This window comes from Apostichopus japonicus, chromosome 15, assembly GCF_037975245.1.
Source record: "Apostichopus japonicus isolate 1M-3 chromosome 15, ASM3797524v1, whole genome shotgun sequence".
NCBI lineage: Eukaryota > Metazoa > Echinodermata > Holothuroidea > Aspidochirotida > Stichopodidae > Apostichopus > Apostichopus japonicus.
This window is the reverse complement of record NC_092575.1, coordinates 21,042,169-21,065,886: the sequence shown is the minus strand read 5'-3', so window position 1 is coordinate 21,065,886 and position 23,718 is coordinate 21,042,169. Positions and strand designations below refer to the sequence as shown.

General features: G+C 38.7%; 3 protein-coding genes across 3 annotated transcripts; 2 read left to right on the top strand and 1 right to left on the bottom strand.

The window, feature by feature from the left end:
• Window positions 1-25: 25 nt before the first annotated feature.
• LOC139981604 (NADH-ubiquinone oxidoreductase subunit 8-like) lies at window positions 26-9,553 on the top strand. The gene is made up of 6 exons (XM_071994117.1): window positions 26-182; window positions 2,435-2,503; window positions 3,744-3,833; window positions 5,167-5,339; window positions 5,832-5,960; window positions 6,947-9,553. The coding sequence occupies exons 1-6, from the start codon at window positions 143-145 to the stop codon at window positions 7,076-7,078; spliced, it is 633 nt and encodes a 210-aa protein (XP_071850218.1). The 5' UTR covers window positions 26-142; the 3' UTR covers window positions 7,079-9,553.
• LOC139981602 (ran-specific GTPase-activating protein-like) lies at window positions 8,519-16,891 on the bottom strand. Its single transcript, XM_071994116.1, has 6 exons — window positions 16,699-16,891; window positions 15,779-15,882; window positions 13,593-13,753; window positions 12,541-12,669; window positions 11,797-11,856; window positions 8,519-11,079 (listed from the first exon to the last, which is right to left on the bottom strand). Exons 1-6 carry the CDS (start codon window positions 16,717-16,719, stop codon window positions 10,838-10,840), a joined length of 717 nt encoding a protein of 238 aa, XP_071850217.1. The 5' UTR covers window positions 16,720-16,891; the 3' UTR covers window positions 8,519-10,837.
• A 3,313-nt stretch (window positions 16,892-20,204) lies between these two features.
• On the top strand, window positions 20,205-23,718 carry LOC139981052 (galanin receptor type 1-like). Its single transcript, XM_071993190.1, has one exon. The coding sequence runs from the start codon at window positions 20,752-20,754 to the stop codon at window positions 21,904-21,906; it is 1,155 nt and encodes a 384-aa protein (XP_071849291.1). The 5' UTR covers window positions 20,205-20,751; the 3' UTR covers window positions 21,907-23,718.

Genomic DNA, 23,718 nt, shown 5'->3' with positions numbered 1-23,718 from the left:
GTCAGAGTTTGAACCGTCGGTTCAATTCTATGCCTGAGTTTAGTGTAAAGCCTAAGGTTATAAATATTACTAAGTAATGTTAGGCTAGACTGGAAACGCAGTTGCGTAGCTCGGAAAACTAATACATAGCAGTTTTCCAACGATGGCGGCATTAAGGCTTGTCCACAGAGTTCCCAAGCTTGGTAAGACTAATAAATGTTTAAGAGGTAGTGCTGATCTCTTTTAAGTGCTTAGAATCCGTCAAGTCTTAATCAAACTGAGTTGTGCTAACGTTCCGTACTGAAGCTAGGATATATGCCCTAGGCTATACTATAGTCAAGGCATAACCTATTCCTAAGTTTAACTTAGGCCTAGCAACGGACCTAGACCTACAATCGATATGTGGCGAACGTTGGAACGCCTGTGGGTCAACTCTATGCCCATATGATTATTGTAGGGTACCAGGATTTATGGGTGTAATCTCACGTTCGACCTACTGTAGGTATAGGTCCCATGACTAGGAAACCTTGAAAACTTTTTGCAGTAGCATGGTGGGCGCATAATTGAGGCACTTTCGCCAGTTAACTTAAAGGTTTGACCAAGGATATCAAGGAAAAATCCAAATACTCTACTATATGCGTTTTTCATATGTGTAGTTCCTCAGAAATGTAATGATCTCAAAACATTTATTGTTCTGTGCCTATGCAACGTACAAGTGAGCAGAATTTGACCATAAAATGTCTGCCGTGTCAAGTTCTTTCATACCCAAATTTGACACATTAGTCAATAAACTAGCTGTTAGTATACATCCATTGACCCTGGTTGCTGTTTGCTATGCTCTGAGCCTCTAAGCTCAGACAGGTCAGGTCCCAGAGAGTAGTGGTATCATGTTGATGTCATTTTGGTTATTTTAGGGAATAAGATTTCCAACTGCAAAAAATATGTGCACAAACTGGGGGAGGGTATAAAAAGCTTTTAAACAAAAACACACAATTTGATCAGCACATACCTGAAAGGGATTCAAACTCATGAAATATGTAACTCTGCTTGCTTCTCTGCAAAAAGTTAATGTTGCCTGCTAGTAATAATTGAAGGTGAGTCAATTACGAAGGTGCGTCAATTATGAAGCCTTAAATACACTAGCCTAGTACTACCACTAGCCTAAGGATTGGCTGCAAAATACTCTAATAAAACGGATAAGCAGGTTTCACTTATTGTTAAGGACTGGATTTGGTTAGGTTACATGTAAACTTACTGTACATTCTTTTGGTTGGTTCCATTTAATGTTAAGACTATTTTTACATAGATCTATGTAAACCACATACACTGCTGATTGCCAGGTGAAGATATGCTATTTGTACAGGGCTAGAGCCCAAGGACAGCAACTGTATTTTTATTTTTATTCATCCTTTTCATCTCCCTTTGTACATACAGGTAAGTTGATAGTCATTTGTAATACAGTAGCTGTATTGTCATATGCCTCTTAAACCTCGAAGGATGGAAAGAATTACACAATTATACAAGTATATATGATTAGGTAAACCTGATCACCCAAGATTGCTGATGACGTACTAGGCTGTGAAGTGAGGGAAGCAAAGATTGTCCAACCTTTGTTAAGGTCTATATCTGTTGGTCACAATTTGGCGAGTGTACTGTAAACCATCCCGGCCTATTCAAATGAAAACATTTCTATGAATCACTCAATTATATTCAGCAAAACCTCTGGAATTTTGTGGAAGAAGAACTTCATACGTACGGAGCTCTACAGAGTTATAATTTTTCGTTATTTACAAAGGCCCTCCGAACCATTCTTCCAAACCTACTCTATGACTAATGCCCAATTTCCCAAATGACCTAAAACTTGCAAAATCTTGATCAATTGTAGTCGCTGGGTCTGATCAATCAGTTGCGCAGTGTGCAAAGAAGTTGTGAAGATTGCACCAACATCTTCTTTACATACAGTAACAGATACAACAAGAAAGGTGGAACAAAACATTGTTCACATATATTACAGTTAAGCTGATAAACAAAAATCATTCTTGCATAGTACATAATCTGGATTAAGGGTAGGACATAGTTTGGAGAAATAACATTGTCCTTTGAAATTCCTTTTGTTTAAAAAATATTTCTATATATGGTTTCCTTCCATCTGCAAGAATTACCCACAAAGAAGCAAAAATTTTACCATTTAAGCAAAAGCAACTGTGTAAATGATGAAATACAATGTGTAAAATTTGTCTTGTCATTTTCTTGAAATTTAATTGCTTCAAATTTTGTAGATACTGTAAGATACTGTACTAGTTATCATTGACATTTTCCTTTCTAATGGCTGTGAACAAAAGTAGCGTAACAATGTAAGCAAAAAGTTAGCACTTATTGAAAACTTTCCCCATAACAAAGCCTTTCTGTTGTCTAAATATCCTTGTCAATATATCATTACTTTTGTCATTTGCAGGAATGGCCGCGGAGTTGTTGACAAGAAATACTGCGGCAGTGACATTAATCTCCCAGAGAAACTGTTACAGTAAGCATCATTGTTATGAACGGGAGTAATTTATTGTTCAGAGTTGTTTATAGGTTGTTTATAGGTTGTTTATAATGAAATCTGTCTTTTGTAAATAACTATATGGTTTCTGTATAGAAGATAAAAATGCTACACATCTACAGACTTGTATAGCATATAGCGGTCATCTTGCATAGCATTTTGTGATGCGTAAACATAACCGGACAAATTTTTCTCAGGATTGCTTCTCCTCATATATTACCACTTTTCCTCTCAAGATGCCGACAGTAGAAAAGTTTTGTTGGGCTTATGAACCAGTATAGAGGAGAAATATGTTGCATCTAAATCTGGGAGGTGATTGTAGCTCGGAGCTTTTAATCGCTTTTAGGGAACAATTAAAAAATTAAAAAAACTAAAATGTGTAAGCAGTATTTTGCGTTTGGAGCGTTGGGTGTAACACTTTCCTTTATTCACTGGAAAGTGGAAGCAAAGTAAACCTCCCAGAAGTGTTCACACTGAATTTGATGACTAATTAACATTGTCTGGTGTTCACATAAAATGCTATCTTGTTATCTTTTTATATAAATTTATTATTTAGCTTTGGCATCAAACATATATTTATTTTTTTAGTATTATTTTTTTCTCCACACTTTTCTGTCTTTGCCCTTCCCTAGTTTACTCCCTAGCCCCTTCCCTTAATCCTCTCTTTGTCCCTCTACAGTTTATCTCCTACCTCTCCTCTTCCTCCTGTTTGTTTCTGTCTTCTCTCCATCTACTAATCCTCTTAAATTTTTCTCTTTTGTGTTCACCATGCTCATTAACCTGTCTGTATTTAGTGCATGTTTTTGTCCCTTCTGTTACTGTTACTTGTCATTCAACCTCTAAAGAAGATCCTGCTTGGATCAAAACGTCAGGCCCTCTTACTTTTACACATTCTCTAACACAGGCTCTTTAGTGGATAAGCAGTTTGCTAACATTTTTTTTATTTCAATTTTATTTTATTTTGGTTATCTTTAACTGAGAAGTCAAAGCAGATGGGACTCAGTACTCAAAGCTATGGAAACATTATTTGCTGCTTAACCATAGATGATCGATTTTTTTATGCCAGAAAAAGTTATAGCTCTGCTAATTCTGTGTTCAGATGGGCTTGGCAGTATCTAGGGACCTTTTGTATTCTTTACCCTACATCTTGTGTTCTCAATTCCCCCCCCCCCCCCCCACCAAATTCATGCCAACTTTGTTTCTCATGTTTTCCGTTTAGAATTTGTAAACGAAAGAACAGCTGGTGAATCGATGAAGGAAATAACTGACAGAACTGCCTCCAGGCTTTTCTTCACAGAGTTACTCAGAGGTGAGTAAATGATCACGTTCATTCCTTAACATCCTTGAATTTGACGAGTAGACTTAAAATAGAGTAGAGAAAAGAAATCAAACATTGCTTTAAAGCTGTATGTCTTCTCTGATAAGCAGCCCGTTTTTGACTTAATCAATTTATGTTATTTCACCTTCACTGTACAGGTAATGTAGCATAAGCCAGACATATACTTAAGTTATTCTGGTGTAATATTTAAGTACATATGGTATGTTACCAAACAACTAGCATCACAGCAAATTCACCTTTTGACATCAAACCTCCAAGCTGTAAGCACAACTGCGACATTTTTTCCCCCTTATTTTGTTTCGGAAAGTGGTAATAAATAATGGTGTAAAATATGGGATTTCAAAAAGTAAAAAACAGTAAGGTAAGCTTTGAAGGATCCAGCTGCAATGTTAGACTAATGACAAACTGACCTTATTTGACCCCAGTAGAGTCACCTCGATAAAGGATCTGTTTTTTATTGGTTCCTTGCTGAAAGCAAAAGAAACCTGTATAGTTAGGTTGGCGTGTGCCATACTTGGAAGGTGTGGTCCATAATGAGTTGATGAACCCTATTGAGTTTGGTGCTCATATCATGAATGTTAATGAGGTCAAACATCAAAATCTTTAAATTACAGTAACTTGGCCACCACATATTGGAGTTTCTTCAAACTTGGTATGGTGATATTGGTAGACCACCTACCTATACATGCTGATGTGCCTTGCAATTGATATCATGCATATTTATAATGAGGAGGGGGGCTTAGTGTATTTTTGTAACATGTTTGTATGCACAATAATTAGACAAGGGAATTATTGATCAATAAGATACTTGGTGGGTGGGTGGTCCATAATGATTAGATAAACCCTATTGATTTTGGTGTTCATAAAATGAATATTAATGAGGTCACAGGGTCAAACGTCAAAATCTTCAAATTGCAATTACTAGACAGTAGACAATCATATGTCACAGTTTCATCAAACATGTGTAATTAGTAGATAGCCTACACAAAGCGATGTGCATTACTTATGTTACAAGTTTGTATGATTAATAACTTCACAAAGCAATTATTGATCTCGCTTCACAATTTCATACTTGGAGTGTTCCCTGTTAATCAAATCAATGAGCAGCAGTAAGGAACCTTGAAATGTTTTCATTCTGGTTAAGTTTGATTTTCATAAGCGTTCGTCTTACCCTGTGAGAAATTGTTTGCAAGTCTCAGTGTTTCACTGTACACACTCGAAAGTCTGACATTCATATGTATACTATTTGTATGAAAACTACCGACTTGCAAAATAATAACACCTGTAAGTTTTGTGTTCACAGGATTGGGCGTTACCCTCAGTTACATGTTCAGGGAACCAGCGACAATCAATTATCCTTTCGAGAAAGGCCCTCTCAGTCCTCGTTTCAGAGGAGAGCATGCGCTCCGGCGTTACCCCTCGGGAGAGGAGAGGTGCATAGCTTGCAAACTCTGCGAGGCGATATGTCCGGCACAAGTAAGTACAGCAAATAACCGAGGGCCTCAGAGAGATCATTCAGTTGTCAAAGATACTTACAGATACAGACATACCTTGAGACCAATCAGAAGAGAACATCGCTATATTTGATTTCTCTGAGGAAAGGCCCTATATCGTTTCTTGGATGATAGTAAAAGTTTTTCCTTTGTAGCTTTCATTCAAGCGATCATCACCACCTTGGTTCTAGATAGAAAGGTCAGCCATTTTGGCTGGAGAAGGTAACAGTATACCCCTTCACTTGTCTCTTTGACGGGTACCTGCGCGTTACAGTTTTTCATTATGATTATTATCATCATCATTATTACGACATTTTTGTCGGTATTGATAATTGTAAGTGAGTAGCTGATTGACGCAGTTACGAGGGGTACCATGTCAGTCTATGAGAGAGATAGAAGAGTCTCCTTATTTTTGCTTACTTTCCCGTTTGGTTGATAAACAGTTTTTCCCATTTGCTGTTTTTCTCGTCTTCAGGCAATTACGATTGAAGCAGAACCCAGAGCAGATGGAAGTAGGAGAACGACAAGATACGACATAGACATGACAAAATGCATCTACTGCGGCTTCTGCCAGGAAGCCTGTCCAGTCGATGCCATTGTTGAGGTAATCCTTTGTGTAGCATGGACACTGCAAAGTTCGGACACCTAAGCCTTAAAACACCCCAAAACTATGTATTTATGGTATAAATCACCTGAAAATATACTTGATATGGTGGGGTCATTTGGAAAGTAAAATAACTGTAGCTTCATATTTTTTCGTGAAATTGGCTTTTGCTGTAGGTTGTCATGGTGAAATCCGTTTATTTCTTAGGGGTGTCAAACTTTGCAATAATGACTGTTTATCAGCTTCTGTTGTATCGTTGTGTTGAGAGTGAAGAGTGGATGACCATGGTCATTATGGAGATGCTCCCTTGGTCATACTAGAACCCTATCGAAATTGGTCAATGTTAAAGGTCATACTAGGGCAACATACAGCAAAATTTGAAAACCTTGTAAACGCGATAATTGCAGAAGTCAAGCTTGAATGAAACTTCCGACTAAGATGCACCTTATTGAGTGTAAAACCCCCATTGAAATTGGTGGCAGTCATAGGTCACTCAAGATCAAAATCTTGTTCACATGACAACTGCAAAAGTAAAAATTGTTTTCCTACGACGGTCCGCGGACATGTTAGGTCAGCAGAGGTCCGAAAATCTTGTGAACACAATAACCCACATATCATGATACTTGGTATGCAGATCCACCTCATCAAGTACAACAACTCTAATTGTTGTCTCTGAAGGTCAAATGCTATTTGAGGTCGACAGAGGTGAAAGTCTTAAAAACTTTGAAAGCATGATAACTTTGTGAATTTGCACCTTACCGAGTACAAGAAATCTCTCATTTCCGAGTAACTCCAACGGTAAAACAACTTGGTATGCGCTCATGTACTCGGTATATGGATTCACCTTATTTAGTCACAAGAACCCGGGTGCGCAATTCACTGTTATGATATTCTCATATAAACTTTGCCACAAAGTAAACACTAAGTCACGTCTGCTTTCTGGTTGACATCTGATATATAACTTCATTCTCCGTTTTCAACCTCAGGGTCCTAACTTTGAGTTTTCAACCGAGACTCACGAGGAGTTGCTGTACAACAAAGAAAAATTACTGAACAACGGAGACAAATGGGAAGGTGAAATCGCAGCCAACATACAAGCAGATTATTTATATCGGTAGATCCCGTCCATTCACCATGGGCACAGAGAGACGCTTACCACCCAGTCAGAATATCGGGGAAAGTCCTAGTGGAAGCTTGGGCATCGAACATTTTAGGGATAACCAACTAGGTCGTTGTTAGATATTTTAGTCCGTTGACAAAAACAAAAAACATGTTTCCTTGTGTTTGAAAACACGTTTTCCTTTTATTCTCAAACCTGTGATTTTTTTGCTAAGATATAGCCCAGTTCATTGGATAAATTCTAACCAATTGAATTTCTCATTAATCCTTTAGTTTCTGAGCTTATCTTACTTCTCCTTGCTGACCCTTAATACTTTACGTGTAAATGCCATTCTTTGACGTAGAAGGTACATTTTCAAGTGGTAAAGGAATCAGATGTGTACGACTAAAATATGATAAATGGCTGGTTTAAATCATTCAAACAGTTTCCCGTATCGTAAATTAATCCTCGATATTCACTCTTTTATCGCTCCTGAAAATATTTCTGGGTTTACGAAACTTAACATTACAAAATGAATTATCACCGAAAAGTTGGGTCTTGTTTTTTTTTTCTGTTTGAGTTCATTTCACAGATACCTTTTTAACTTCCTTCCATCAAGAACTTCTATTTCCTTTTTATGACACTTTTAAAGTTGGCATCCAACAATCAAGAAACTGATTATTCTTGACAAGGAATTGTTTTTCAGGTCTACTATGAGAAACAGAAATGCCAATGAACAAGCTTTAGTGATCAAAAGAAAATTAAATATATATGAAGTCTAATTGCCATTTCAACAGACACATAAATTGAGCTCTTAATGCATCAATAAAGTAAACTTGATAAGGGAGGATTTGTCTACAGGAAACAGAGTTGAGTCAACCAAAGAAATATCTGACGTGGGATTAGCGTGCAGCTGTCATCCAGGCGCGTAGCCAGGGGGGGCGACTGCCCCTTCGCCCCCCCCTTGAGCATATTTCTTTTGTATGTTTTTTTGATATTGTTAGTAATTTCAAAAGAGAAAATGCTAAGTGCAACTTACAAGGCCTGGGAAGTGCCATTTCCAGCAATCTGGGAGGCATTTTCAGCCAAAATTTTCTTGTACACTTTGCGCCAACTCACATTGGTGGCGCTATGCTTAGATAATTTGCAATGCCGTATCTACAGCTCTGATAGTTGCCGACAGTTTCGCCCCTCCCTTGGTAAATTCCTCGCTAAGCGCCTGCTGTCATCCCTCCAACATTAACAAAAGGGGAGGGGAAAACGGGGGGAAGAGTTAGTAAAAACAAATTTGAACAACAAAGCCACAAGGTTTACGATGTCTGTTTTATTTCCTATACTTCAATTAAAATGTGAAAGGGATGTCAATGAGTAGGTTACTTATATGTTTTTACCCACTGTTGACTTAAAAAATTGCCAATTAAAATTTGTTGCATGAATATGAATGACAAGGTGCAATGGATTTGTGAAGAACAAAAACGACAGCTGTTGCTGTTAACATGAATGAGACGTCTGCTAGCAGTTCACATAAAGGACAAATGCTGTGATGTGACATCACAAGCTGGTCATCCACAGTACCTCAGCCCTCCTCCAACCCACTCCCTTTCTTGTTCAGTTTCTCTAGAGTAGCCTGATGATGTCATCACCAAGTATGATAATCGTTGCTGTGAGGATGTCCTTTATCAGACTAACATTTTCCAAACTGATTGAACGAAAAAAATTCCAGCTCTTCAAAAAGATCTCCTTGATAATGTAAAGTGAAGAGATTAACATTCATGTCCAAGGAAACTTTAATGCTCTTACTCTTGAAGGCTAAAATCCAAATTACTTTGTAGGCAGCTTTAAAGATTAAATAGTTATGTTACCATGGCAGCCATAAAGTGCACAAAGCAAAGAAAAGACAAGAAACCTGTACTTTTACATCAGTTTTAGAGAAGCCCCTTTAGTCATAATATGATCAAAGGTTTGTATCGTTGAAACTATTAAGAGGTTAATATCAAAGTGTATTACAAAACATTTGTAACAAAAGAGTTTCAAACTGTAGACTCACACCTGAGAGTTACGCTACTAGTGGTGAGTCAGTCATACCATACAAGGGTCAGAAAAGATACCAACTTGACCAGTCCAACATCATCCCCACTACAACCCCCCCCCAATCAATCTCCCGACACAACCTATTAATCACAGAATATGATTACAACCATAGGAAGTGATGGAATCTAAATAGTTCCATCATAGCCCGACATTAAAGCCAGTGGTACTCGGTCAGTAGTACACCATACAATGTCAGAATAGACAATAAAGTGCCAAAATCCAGTCTCTCTACCACCCCCCCCCTCTGCACCAATGACTACTGGAATTGGATCAACAACATAAGAAACAGGGTCATGTCATTCACCATTACAGAGACTTGTCAAAACTCACATTCTCTTTGGAAAAAAAGGAGAGACATGGAGATGAAACAAAACGAAGTACTGACAGTATAAAAAAAAAAATTTTTAAAAAAGGTTTGCCTTCTTCAAAATAACAAAAAACATATCTTCACTGACTCCTTTGATTTATCAAGAGGTTGTCCTCTGAATCACTTCTCAGAAGTAGAAACCACTACTCCTGCATCTAGCGAAATTCTATTTCAATCTCATGATCAAGATGTCCCCTTTTCTAAGCAGCTTTCAGACTTTGGCCAGTCATTTTTACGAACCTACCAAGTATATCGACAAAATATAGATCACATTCCATTACACTTAGACACTGTCCTCGATATTTTCACCAAATGAATCTTCATAGGGGTGTAATCAATTGAATTTGAGTCGATGCATGACATTTTATCGCCCTGACACGTTTCGACAGTCGAATCAAACACATTTGCATACAAAATTGGAAAATTTCCAAAGTTTGAACTTTCAATTATTTGACATCAAACTCCACTACACAACTTAATAAATATGTGACTTACATGGTCAAAGGGCTTTAGTTTGAAATAACATTGGAGGGAAACTTGATTACGATCTACTCATGAAAAGCGGTTAAGACGAAAGATGTTGATGATCATTAAATTGACCTATTGATACTTCAATCAACACAAACGTGTGATACAAATTCGCTGATGATTCCTTTAAGATGTTAAAGTGATTGGTGGGCCTAACTCAAAATTTAGTTTTTACTCAAATACTTTAAAAAACAACCATAGCCGAGAGAGCGACATGGAAAATTAATCACCACGGTGAACGTAGTCCCAAGATCCAAATTTTTTAAACGTGAATTTCTCTGTCGAGTGACTGCATTTGGATAACTACACCAATGCACAGAAAACCAATGCACAGGACCCCATTAATAATACTACCCATGCAGATGTAGCCCAGTTTACATGATTCTGTTCTCATATAGCGGGCCTACCCCTACCATAGGGCCCACCCCCGATACATGAGACTTATCACATGCAGAGAATCCCATCACGTGGCACTTATCCCACATATTTATATAGGAACTCTTTAATACTACACGCACAGTATTTTTTCTCTCATAGCAACCCACGTGTGTCGTGACTCTTCAAGTGACACATTAACACATCTTGTGACGAGGACCCCTTTAAACAAAACAAAAAAACGTGGCACTTTGTCTCAAAGTTTAATAAGAGGTAGACCGGAGCTTGATAGAATTTTCTCAGAGCCTCGGCATGGAAGAGTTTAAGATCACTTAAGTTCATTTCAGAAGCACCTTTACTGCAACAGACTACCAGTCACCACAAGTGTGCTTGCAGAGTGTCCCGTCAAGGCTACCATCAATTGGCCTCTTCTTCTGTCTTCGCCTCTTCTGTCTTCGCCTCTTCTTTCGCTGTGTCGTCCTTCTTGTCTTCTTTCGTCTTATCTTCGTTCTTCTCCTTGACGGTCAGTTCTTCTAATTTCTCTGTCACTTTGTTCGTCTCGTCTCCTCCTCCTCCTGGTTTACTACCCTCTTCCGTCTTCTCTCCGTTGGCCATCTTCTCTTTATTGCTGTCTTTCTTTTCTTCGTCTTTCTTTTCATCTGTAAATCATCAAGATAAACTTTGTCCTTTTTTTGTCATTTTTCAGGATTCACCCCTTTAATATCAATAGCTATGTATGCTTATTCTGAGTATCTTTACGAATATAAAATGTGTAACCAGACAAACCGACTGGCACGGACCGCACCCGAGGTTTTCAGCATCGTTCGAAGCACCATCATACTTGACCTTGTGTAGAACTGTATATTTTTAAGCTGTAATATTTTATGCGATTTTTTGAAGTGCTTTGTATAAAACGCTATATAAGAATACATTATTATTATTATTAAATGCATAACAGATGATGAAGGTCATGCAAGCTTTGACATTTTGAGTTATCATGTTTGCAAGGTTTTTTTACCCTAAACCAATGGTGACCTCAAATAACCTTTGACCTACAAAAACCAACATGGCTCTTGAATTCACTTAAGTGCATCTACACACCAGGTCCAATGAACTTGACCCAAACTTTTGCTTGGAAATTTATCCTATTTTGCATGGTTTTTACGACTTTCACCTCTGATATTGATATCAAATAACCTATCAAATGACCAGTGACTCCACACAAGGGCAAGGTTTCCTTTACTCAGCAGCCAATATCCCCCCCCCCCTTCTTCTCTTATAGAGATTCTTAAGAGATTATATACAGTAGAGTTCAAGAGCAATCTTGGAAAGACTGATGTTACTTAAATCCTGATCAGAATATCAGAAAAAATTACCTTCAAGTGACTCAAGTTCCTTCTGGCAATTCTCAAAAGCTTCTTTAAATTCTTTAGCATCTGCAGTTACAAAAAGGGAAAAGGACAAGAGGGAATAAGGAGATAAAAAAAAAGAAGAAAAACCCCCAATGTCAACATCCAGAATCTTGTAGAAGAGACTTGTACCTCCTGCGGTGTGAGATGGGAGAACAATAAAAATGGCTAAACCAGAGACAAACACAGCTGTTCTTGTTTCCTGCGTCTGCAGAAAACCACAGCTTCACCTGTCGATTCTTCCTGCTTAATGTGTAGCTTCGGGCCAAAAAGTATGCAATTGTTTATTGGATTATGAAATAAAAAGTTATCAACTCGTTGCTAGGCTATTCCTCTGGCAAATAACAACAAACCCCTGTGTTAAACTAACTTTCGATTTAGACAATCCACGATTTTAATTATGCAAAACTTATGGAGGAAAAAAAAAAAAATTAAGTGTGGATTTACTGAATTGGCATATTGTTAAATGTAAATGTCTGATTCTTTCCACTGCCATGGAATACAATTATTTCTATGATAAAACCTCACTATCGTTTAAGCTATCAAGGAGCACTGAAAACCATTAAACTGCACGTAGGCCACGCAGAAATGTTGCGGTGACGATGCAATTTTTAAATTTGGCTGATGTGGCAAAAGTATACATGCATCCAATAGTAAAGTGCAAACTCGGAGAATGAAATTCTTCGTGTATGAACGTTATAAACAACTCACGGTCAGCATTCCCAAATCTGATGGCTAGAGTTTCTGCTTTTGGTTCTTCATCAGCGAAATCTGCCGGTGTGTTCCATACCCAGGCCTTGTTGCTACCGCAATTTGGCTTTAATGTCATATCTTTCAAAACTAGACAGAGAAAGGCAGGGGGGAGAGAGAGAGAGGTAGAGAAAGAAAATGATGAATCAAATTTGACAGGAGGTCAGAATTAAACTGTATGATCCCATAAATTCTGTGAGTATTTGTCTTACACTACTGACTAGGTCCTGTCTTACGTTTAACCTAACATCATTTCATGTTTTATAGACTTCACCTGATAATTAATTAGGTCATTTTAACGTCCCCGATTAAACGATCAGGGGTTACAGCGCTAGCTCCAACCTCAGCACACTAACTATTCATATATTATAGGAGGTTAACACTTATGTATTTGTTTATCCAGCTCCATCCTGAACGCATGTTAAAGCCCACCCACATTGTTTTAACCACGGCTTTATCTCCAGTCTCAGCACACTCATTATGTCACTCAAAGGTTTCCCCTGTCTTTTTATGTAAACTTCACATCAACTCTGCAACGCACAACCAGTCAACCAGACTGTACACAGACATCATCAGTCGCTGCTGTACAAACCATGCTGGGTATATGGTATGTATTTTAATAACGATAAATACACCGAGCTGGAGCTGTAACCCCCTTATGGATTAAATAAGACAATATCTGCATGTATGGGTGCATCAGTTTTTGACAATGTGTTTAAATGTTGGTATTTGCATATTCATATTTCTTAACTTTTCAAGCTACCATGAAACCAGGGGGTTACATTGTTTTTGTGTACATTTTGTGTACAAGTTTGTTTCTCATACAGATAAACCAACTATTAAATTAGCTTGTACATAAACTGCTCTACGACTTTGCATCTGTACGTGTAAAACAACTTCCCCACACTTTATGTAGCGCACATAAAGTCACACCCGACTCCTTCCTACGCCCCCTCTCACACCACCACCACCACCTCCCCCACCACCTCGCTCCCGACAGTCAAAATTCTTACCATAATGATTTGCACATATCTTCAGCGTTTTGTCTCTCCTCATCAAGACTCGTATCCTAGATTTATCACCTTTGTTCTTTAACAATTTCACCTCTCCAGTACCCCTCTCCTTCCACTCCGGCGGGTCGGCTTCGGTCTCGTACCTATAGAGTCTTGCCCTCCTACAGAGAAAATCAGAAAACACTAAATGAATTTCTGCATTTCGTACACTTTATGCGAGATCTGCAGCTAATATCTCTCAGTACAGTGACCATCCCTTCACAATGTCAATTGAGATGACTAAATTGCTCATGCAGTTGGCAGTTGAATGAATCCATTTATACAGATAGGCCTATAGCCCAAGTACCTCTGCATGTATTACCTACACTGGTGCGTACAGTATTATTATTATTACTATTATGAATTACACAGTTTATACTTCCTGGTTGATACTCATCTTCACTCCAAAATTCAAAGTCAAAGTTCCCTTGACTCACTTGACTTTGTAATGCTATGAAGAGGCCTCAGAACTTTTTTTGGGGGGGGGGGGGGGGGATGGTGAGTGAGGGGGAGGCCACCAGCTTAGGAAACCTGGTTGCTAGAGTGCTTGTGAAGTTGTGAGTTAAACCCTTCAAGCAAGAGACAGCACATTAACCTGCATGGGTTCTTGGTGGGTTTTTTGCTGGAGAGGGTTGTGCCAGGTCTGACAGTGCCCCCTTCCCTGGGCTGAGGTCAAGCTGTAGTCTGTCTCCTGATTTAATCATATATTTTAGTCTCTTACTGCTTGCATCTTTCGAAAAACTACTTTAACTTTTTTCGAAGGCATAATAGCACATTGCATGGGTGTCTTATAGACAAAAAACAATTAATTGATGAAAATTTGATTATCTGAACTTTTTGATTATCGGAACTATCTTTGGACCCGACCAGTTCGAATAATTGGAGTTTTATTGGTCATATCTTGACATTTGTGTCCAGCAAATTGCCGATTTTGCATAGCGATTTGCTATCTGATACGGGATATAGCAATAAATAGTATCAAAAGATATAGCACAGACTGTACAGTACTAGCAAATCACAGAAGACTACAGAGTATGTGGGTGTGAAAAGTTTATAACTTTCTAAGCTATATTTTCATCAAAGATGAAATGAACATTGAGAAAATTTTAAATATCCCAAAAGTTCTCTTGTTCACTTATGAATGATATAACGCTCTACTCGAGAGTTGGAACATAACATGTCTGTGGCCTAATAAGAATTTACTGGTGGCATTCCAAAATGTCAAGATTGTTCATACAGGTTTGGCATATGACAAATACCGACGCATTTTCATCTCGAAAAACCCTACTTATTATGAACATAAGGAAAATCCACTGATGGCGGCGTACCTACAGTACAAAATGTAAAATCTGGTGCAAAATCCCTGCAAGCTATGCAACAGTTTTGTAAGTCGGAACCTGTTCTTTTTACGTAGGTCTTAAACACAAAATTACAGTAGTGAGTGATACAAGAGACTTTTAGATCTTGATGTGTAAAGTAAGAAAGAAAATTTACAAATACCGATGTAAAATATTTCTGATAATTTTTCTCTGCCTTAGAAGTATATATGCTTTTTTAATTTCATCAGTTAACATATGATCATATCGTTACAGCCAAGGCACCTGTTTTTTTTGGGGGGGGGGCAGGGCAAGTTACATATTGCCTTGGATTTTCGTTAATATGACAGGGCAAAAGGACATTTTTAGAGCTTTCAAAAGACCATCTTCGAAATTTCCAAAAGGTGAAAGGATATCTACAGTAGGCCTTTTTTTTCAAAAGTGAGGTAAAAACAAGTACATAAATTAAAATAAGCAGCAACTTTATCACCCATTTTCTTTATTTTGTTAATTTATGCCAAGCATATATCCTCAGATGTGTGAGGAACAAAGTTGAAGTAGAACAATCAAGATCATTATGGGGTTACGCTACCTTTAGAAACTTTATCAAAATTTTGGTAATTTGATCAATTTTAAAGGCAGTATGGCGACTGTTAAGGGTACTGTCGAATTATTCAAGCCCTGCATTAAGTCAGTATAGATCATCACTTGACCAGGCAATGGAACACACAAATTGGTGACTGTATGAAGCACTTGCAGTGCAGTTTAATAAAACATTACAGTGATAAAGGAAAGCCAATTGCTGACATTGGCACTTTATAGAATACTTACAATTTAATGATTACATCCTCGTCTTCTTCCAGTGTCTTTGTTTCTATCGTTGCAAGTTTTACAATAGGTTCAAAATGAATATCTGGACTACTTGGCATCTCCTCCTAGAAAGACAATTCCAAGAGAAAACTCTGTCAACTGATCAAGTTTATCATAGATTAAAGGGAGATGGGCTCATACTTTCCCTCTTCCTTCATCAATTTTGTGTCCTTTACTTTATTTAATGCTACGTTAGCGTTCTTGCTTTGCAGGAATCGGATCACACCAACAGTGAAATCACATAGTCCTGGACTAGTTGAAGGGCTAGGCACCTAACTCATACTTTTAGACTAGGCCATTAAACTTAGGAAATAAGCAGGCCTAGCCTGGGCCTAGTACTAGTTCATGCACAGAACAATATCTGTGAGATAACCATAACCGCTGTGCATTTAAGGAACATATTTTCTGTAAGCATCTTATGGTAGGACTTCTACTTCTAAGTTGGGGCTAGTGTAGACCGAAGATCATAGTTATAGCCTAGTAAAACCTTAAGTTAGGTTTAAGTTAACCATAACAATATTACATAGCCTAACTCAAAATAATTACGAGGCTAGCCTACGTGGAAATGGCTGCAATATAACTGTAAGAGAACGAGTTTTCTACATTTATCCCCCAATATACTTAATATGACATATAGAAATACAGCTGGTGACAAGTTGACACATTTAACATCAATTTAAACCATTTCTGCCACCAAAGAATAATCTGCACGAAAGGCTAGGCTAAATACTGTTGTTCAACATTACTCATTAGGCTCAGTAGTAGAGGATAGCGAGAACATTCTTCCTCATTCCATCGCCTAAGTAGCATTTTGTATAAATCATACAACGAAAATGACGCAAAAATATGAAAGATAAAACCCTTTCAAAATAATTAACAACCTTAACTTCGTCACCAGCCATAATGTTATCCCGATGGAATTAGATTCTTTCTCTCTGTAGATAATATTGTCAGCTATTACCAGGTACAGGTCTCTTTGTACTAGTTTCGTTATGCAAGTAGTACAGTATAGGCTATACAATATAGTAGAGATCATACAAACAGTGTGCATGTTGTTACACTCGCGCGAAAAGTGCAAATTTGATAATGTGACCCACCGGAAGCAGTACAAACTGTACGGGTACGTACTATGGAAAAACGTACGCTTCTACTAGTGTTAGTGTATTAAGACATTTCTATCTAACAGTGATACCTAAAGCAGCTTTCAACAACACCTGACAAGACCCCTTCCCCGCCGTAGACCCTACTTTCCCCCGGAGAAAGTTTATTCGCCTAGGTACCCATCAGAAACAATGTTTCCCATTTGAGAACAAGGAACATTGACTCAGCCGCATGTCCTGAGTTGGATACACCTTTGGGTTATACAAAGGAGGGGATGGGTTGGGGTTAGTGCTCAGAAAGTTGGTGAGAGGTGCGAAGTCTACAATATGTAATATCTATAGAAATGGGCGTGACGTCCTGTCCTCAAACTGAAACAACTGGCATCATGGTACTTGTACGTACGTACCCAATATACCTACCTTCGAAACCGGCGCACGTAGCGCGTGTGCAACAGTTACTATGGAACGCCAACAATAAAGCAATTTGTCAGTACTTCCTTGGTTGGCCATAAAAAAAAAATCAGTGCAACGCAATTTAATTATGTGTAAATGTGGCAATTAAATAACTACCCCACATGTTAATAACGTGCCTCATGGTACATGTAAGTGCAAATATACCTTCGTAACTTGTGCAGGCAATGCGTGTAGAACAGTTACAATGGAACGCCAACAATATAGAGTTGTCAATACTTCCTTTGTTGGCTTTTAAGGCCATCAAATCAATGCAACGCAATTTAATTAAATGTTTCAATGTTGCAATTGAATAACTAACCCACATGCTTAAACAAAACCAAGAATGTTATTAAGCTTCTAGTTGTATTTACTTTGAAATCGTCACGAACTGGCATAGGCGTAGGAGCCTTATTTGATTTGGGGGGCTGTAATGACATGCCCGAAAATATAAACCAATATTTTTCGCGCGCGTTCAACATGTTAAAGTGCACATCATATAGGCATTCGTCGGTTATTACATCACATGCCAATAACATACAATCATTTTCCGTGTTATTACCCTTCCATATTGGTTAGAATTATTGGGGAAGTCGTTACAATAATAATGATTATAATAATATCAGTTTAACCATTGAAAAACACATTGCAAATTATTTTTCTTTCTGTAGGTGCCCGAATAATTCTCAGTATATTGCCCGAATTTTCACAAACATTTTGGGTTGGGGTTCAGTCCCCAGCCCCACCCCGCCCGCCTCCTGCGCCTATGCAACTGGTGATAGTTGCAGACCGTACTCATGCCAGTAATGAGGGGAGGGGTGTTCTTGGGGTTTGGACCAACCCTCCCGCCCCTCTCAAAATGAAAAATGAAAAATTCACAAAGGGAAAAATCTCAAATTCTTCTCCATGTTGATATATTTTGATCTTTCAAATCACTTTAAATTTACTTGCGGTTCATTTTTTTCATTCTTTGTTCAGCAATATGTAAAGTCGGGAGCATGCTTTACGGCTATTAGTAGCCTATTTAGATTACTAATTGTAGTGCTTTCCAGCTTAATTCTGCTGGCAGGTTCGGACGGCTAAATTGCATGGATTCGTCAGATATTCCATCAGATACGCCGAATAACAGCTTAAAGTAAAGCTTAAGATTAATAAAGTAATGCAAGTTTCCCTATGGTACGAAAAAGACAATGCTTCACTGCCACTTAAACATTAAAAAAAAATAAAAAAAATAAACTGACAAACCAAAATTAATTAATGACCAATGTAATTTATGACAGCAAGGGCGTAGGAACCGGGGGGCTGGGGTCGCCATCCCCCCAGTGAAAAATATGGGGGCGGAAGTATCATTCCGCCCCCCCCCCCCCCCCCCCGCTCAGCAAGTCAGAAAACCCCTTTTTCATTTCCAAATCAGAAAAAAATCTCATTTGGAGCACCAAATTGCATCTAAGGCCAGGTGAAAATGCAAAATTATTTACAAAATGGAGTGGGTGTTGAAGTGTGCTATATTGCACCAAATTGCATCTGAGGCCACCTGGAAATGCAAAAAAATCCAAAGGGGAGGGGGCACCCCCTTAGACCCCTCCCCCAGGCCGGCCATCAGTCTTCAGCCCCCCCCCCACTCAAAAGTACCTTCCTACACCACTGTATGACAGTATATGCCGTAGATATAGAAACCACCCCCGTACCCCTCCGATGCGTTGACCCCCCCCCCCCCCGCCCCGTTTCACCTAATGTGCCAACATGTTATAGGTTTATAGGTTTTAAATTTATTTATTTCAATCCCCGAACCCTCGAAGAACTCCCTCCGTTTGAAATTTTACAAAGGAACATCCGCGTGCATGGACGTAACCAGTAGAGTATGATATTTTAAATTATTTTAGCCCTGATATATATATATATATATATATATATATATATATATATATATATATATATATATATATCGTAGAGATATCAATGATGTGAATTTTAAGTCGACCAAGACTATATGCTATATAATCCGAAGCATGATCTGCTTTGGAGTTTCGTACATGGACGTACAGACCGGGTGGGGTGTTACCCACCTACCCCAGAAAATTTCAAAAGTCGATCCCAAATCAATATCTTGTCGGTCCCAACATTGAAGCCAAGTTCAGCTTGGCCTTACACCATGCATGACAGTACGTAGAGAACAGTAAAAAAAAACATGAAAATTATTACTCCAAATTACGACAATATTTCCCAGATTTAGATAAATATATGCTCCAGGTATTGGAGGCTATATAAACCACCCCCCCCCCCTGGACCCCTACAAATAGGGATTTAAATATTCCGGAGAAATAGAATTCGTCTATCATATGAACTTTTTGTACTCAAGAACACCTTGTCAATCGCGTACCCACCCTCTCCCGGCCCCACCTCCACTTGAAATATGTGAAAAAAGGGTAATGTCCCCGGTTTCTAACCAACACAGTTTTGTGGGGGGGGGGGTCATTCTTACGTTCCAGTTATACAGGCGGGTCATTCTTCAGTACTTTATGCTGATTGCTGAAAACTCCAAACATTAACGCCATTTTTCTGCTTTAAACTGCAAGGAGAATTTTATAGATTCTCTCTTTCTCTCTCTCTCCACATCTTTCTCCACCTCTCTCTCGATCTGCAGAGATATTGTTGCCTCAAGTTTATTGTGTGAAATATGTATAAGTTCATATTCCTTTGACGTCTGTAAATTTAACCACCAATCAGAAACGGCCTCGCAGAACGAAAAAAAAAACAATGAATAGGCAACAAAAAGAAATCCTGATAAAAAATGAGAGATTTAAGGAAAAAGAGAAAGATCGCAGTGAAGCAAACGATGTGTAAGAATAAAGGTGTGTAAAGTTTCTCGCTGATCTTGCCAAGCATCTAATAAAGTACAGAAGGTGAGAAGTTTATATATATATATGATCTATATTTGTTTCTTCTCGGAGAAGCGTATCATATTAACGTTGACAAATTTCACAACATTTCCGAGAGATGAATTTTATCAAATGGAGGATAATTTGAAGACAAATATGTGATAGTATGGCGTGAACTTTCTCCGGATCTTTAATGTTTCCCAATGCACGTTTATTTAACGCCAAATCATTGGATATAAACAAGTGTCATTATTACGTTAGCCAATTTGGCACGTCATTTCGAGTTTTACAGAGCGGTAACGGCCGTGGAAAAACCCAAAAAAGATCACTACAAACTCTATACTCTGCAGCAGTAGTGGTCTCTGTACAATATACGGGACAGCTATTTTAACTGGTTTTTTTGTTGCGTTTTTCTAAATCTATTTTCCGTAATATTTTAAACTTGTTTTCAAATCTGTTCACATCTGAATAAAGGAGCCGAGTGCATATTTGAACTGTAGTCAATATGGCGTCGCTGTTTAACTCTTCAGACGGCATGTCCACTAACCTAACAGTGACATCACTGTCAACGGTGACATCCTTGTCACCCCAGATGTCCGCTTCTACACCAGCAGACGAGAGCCGTACCAACCTTTATTACGAGTCTCCTGTACTTATATCTGTCATGTACTGCGTGATCGGTATCGCTGGCATTTTCGGAAACAGCATTGTCATTATGGTCATGTACCGCACGCCGAGTCTACACGACGTCCCGAATTACATTATTACCAATCAATCGATAATCGATTTATACGCCTCCATCGTTTTCCTCTTGAACTACGTGATCATCGCCAATCCGGACCCATCCGATCTGCCGGCGAACCCGTTTCTGGCCACACTGTTTTGTAAGATCTGGCGATCCCGGTATATATTCTGGGGTTGTGTGAGAGTCTCGGCCGCCAACCTGATTTGTCTGACCATAGAGAGGTATTATGCCGTATGTCACGCGATTTCATACAAGAAAAATGTCAGAAAGAAACACGTGTGTTTCGTGAGCGTGTTCGTCTGGCTGTTCGGTTACACTTACCAGTTACCGATGTTTTTCTTGAATAATGTTCACGAGGACGGCGTCTGTCGCTTAATCTGGCCTCATCCCATAGCCCAATCGGCTTTTGGCATTTCCATTCTGGTCACCCAGTGGGTATTTCCGGTCATACTGATGACGTTTGTGTATGTTAAAATCTTTAAAGTAATCCGTAGGAAGATTCAGCCGGCGGCGAACCCGCCAGCGGCCGAGAATGGGTCACGGGCGGATCACATGAGTAAGCGTACCGCCATGGCCCGGAGGAATGTCATCAAAACGTTGCTGATCGTTGCAGTCATTTACGTGATTTGTTGGGGTCCAAACTTCACATTTTTTGCCTACTTCAACGTCGGCGGCAAAGTAGATTTCAGCGGGCCTTATTACTTTGTCGGAGCCGCTATGTCTCTCGCTAACATGGCCGTCAATCCTTTCATTTATGCTTTTAAATATCGTCGGTTCCAGCAGGGCTTGTTCGCGATGTTCAAATGTCAGCGTATCAGTGAAGCTCTGAGAGATGGGTCTTTAACCCTCACTCATGGCAAGACCGCTTCGTCAAGAGGGGCCACGGTTGTATCAGAAGAGATTCTACAGACTTAAGAATGATAGATCACTACACTAACGTTTGCATGCAGGAGCTGCCGTAGTAGTGTTGTAGAACCATCACATTTAGACTTGAACTGAATGGAGTACATTATAATTATCAGGGATGTCATCCAGAGTTAGAAATTGATCGCAACAAGGTTGTTGCAGAACCCACTGAGAGACATGCATAATTATGTAGACTTGATATATAATGGACCATATGTCCAGATGTCACACAAACTTATAGTGTTAGAAAATGAATCACATGTCCAGATGTCACACAAGCTTATAATGTTAGAAAATGGATCACATGTCCAGATGTCGCACAAACGTATATTGTGAGAAAATGAATCACATGTCCAGATGTCACACAAACTTATAATGTTAGAGAATGGATCACATGTCCAGATGTCACACAAACTTATAATGTTAGAGAATGGATCGCATGTCCAGATGTCACACAAACTTATAGTGTTCGAAAATGGATCACATGTCCAGATGTTACGAAAACTTAGGAATGGATCACTTGCATCTACAATAATGTTTGGAGAAGCGATCGCAATGAAGTGCACCACAGAAGGGGAAACGAATCACGTGCCAGGAGCCAACCAGACCCAGAATGCATCTCTAGGGAGCATCAAGACTGTACATAATAAATGAATCATAGTTCATGTGCCCACAGACTCAAATGATACGGAAGAGAAAGTTTGTAAACTTATTAAATTAACGAACGAAAACTATTGGGTGTATTGATGATCTTAAAAGTTTATATAAAGTTGTGGTAACTAACTATTTAAGAGCGAAAGACAATGCCGGACTGATTAAGATGAGACTCAACTCAACCGTTGCTAAGCAAGAAGATCGTGCATGGATAGTTAGATTGCGCATGTGTGTGCGTGCTTTCTTGCTGAATGCTACTTCCAACTGATCAATCTTTTAAGAGTTTATATATTGGTGTACTGTACTTTTAAGAGGTTTTGTGCGCCTGTTCGTGATCCGTCAAGTGTGCGTATAGACTTCACTTTATATTTCATATCAATTACTTTGATGCTGTATTTGCTGTGTTTCATATTTCATATCCTTCTAGGTTTTAAGTAAAATAAAGGGAAAACATGATTATTGCTCAGACTGCTAAAATTGGAGTGCATGTTTGTCATCTTAATATGAAGCACTAAAATACATCTAAATTCATGTATATGTGTATATTTATTATTAAGCAGTAAGTAACATCGATTTTGTTTCGCACGAAAGTCAGCAAAAGTCTCAACCACCTGCACATGATTATGCGACGGACGTCATTGCCTGTAAATGAAAATTACACTGTCATATATAATAATCTTTTTTTTTCTTGCAAGTGAATTTTGAAGCAATGAGAAAATTAATTTATGTATTAAAACTATTACACAGTGATTTTTTTACTGTGATGTCCTTGGTCATCGTATATGTCGCCCTCTTTTTCTCTAAGCTACATGTCACTGTTTTTAGCCACATATGCTTTCCATTTGGACAGTGACGTTAGTATTTTTAGGTCACGTGACGTCTGCTCGCCAGCTCAGCTGATTCAGATCTCGAGACTTCAGAATCAGTCTTCGCTCCCGTTCTGAATCGTTCGGTTCGGTAGTAGCCCTGGCTCTGACCATTGTGGTCGTATTTGTATATCGGTTTTGTGTCCGTCTTTTATGGTACACTTTTGTACGTATCGTTATAGGACTCTACTTCGGTATTGAGACCTCGTTTGTGACCATTTTCGTTTAAGTGCATGTTTTTTCTTTTCATTATTGAGGGCTTCGTTCCAATGTTTTGTCTATACCATGGCTGATTGTAGTA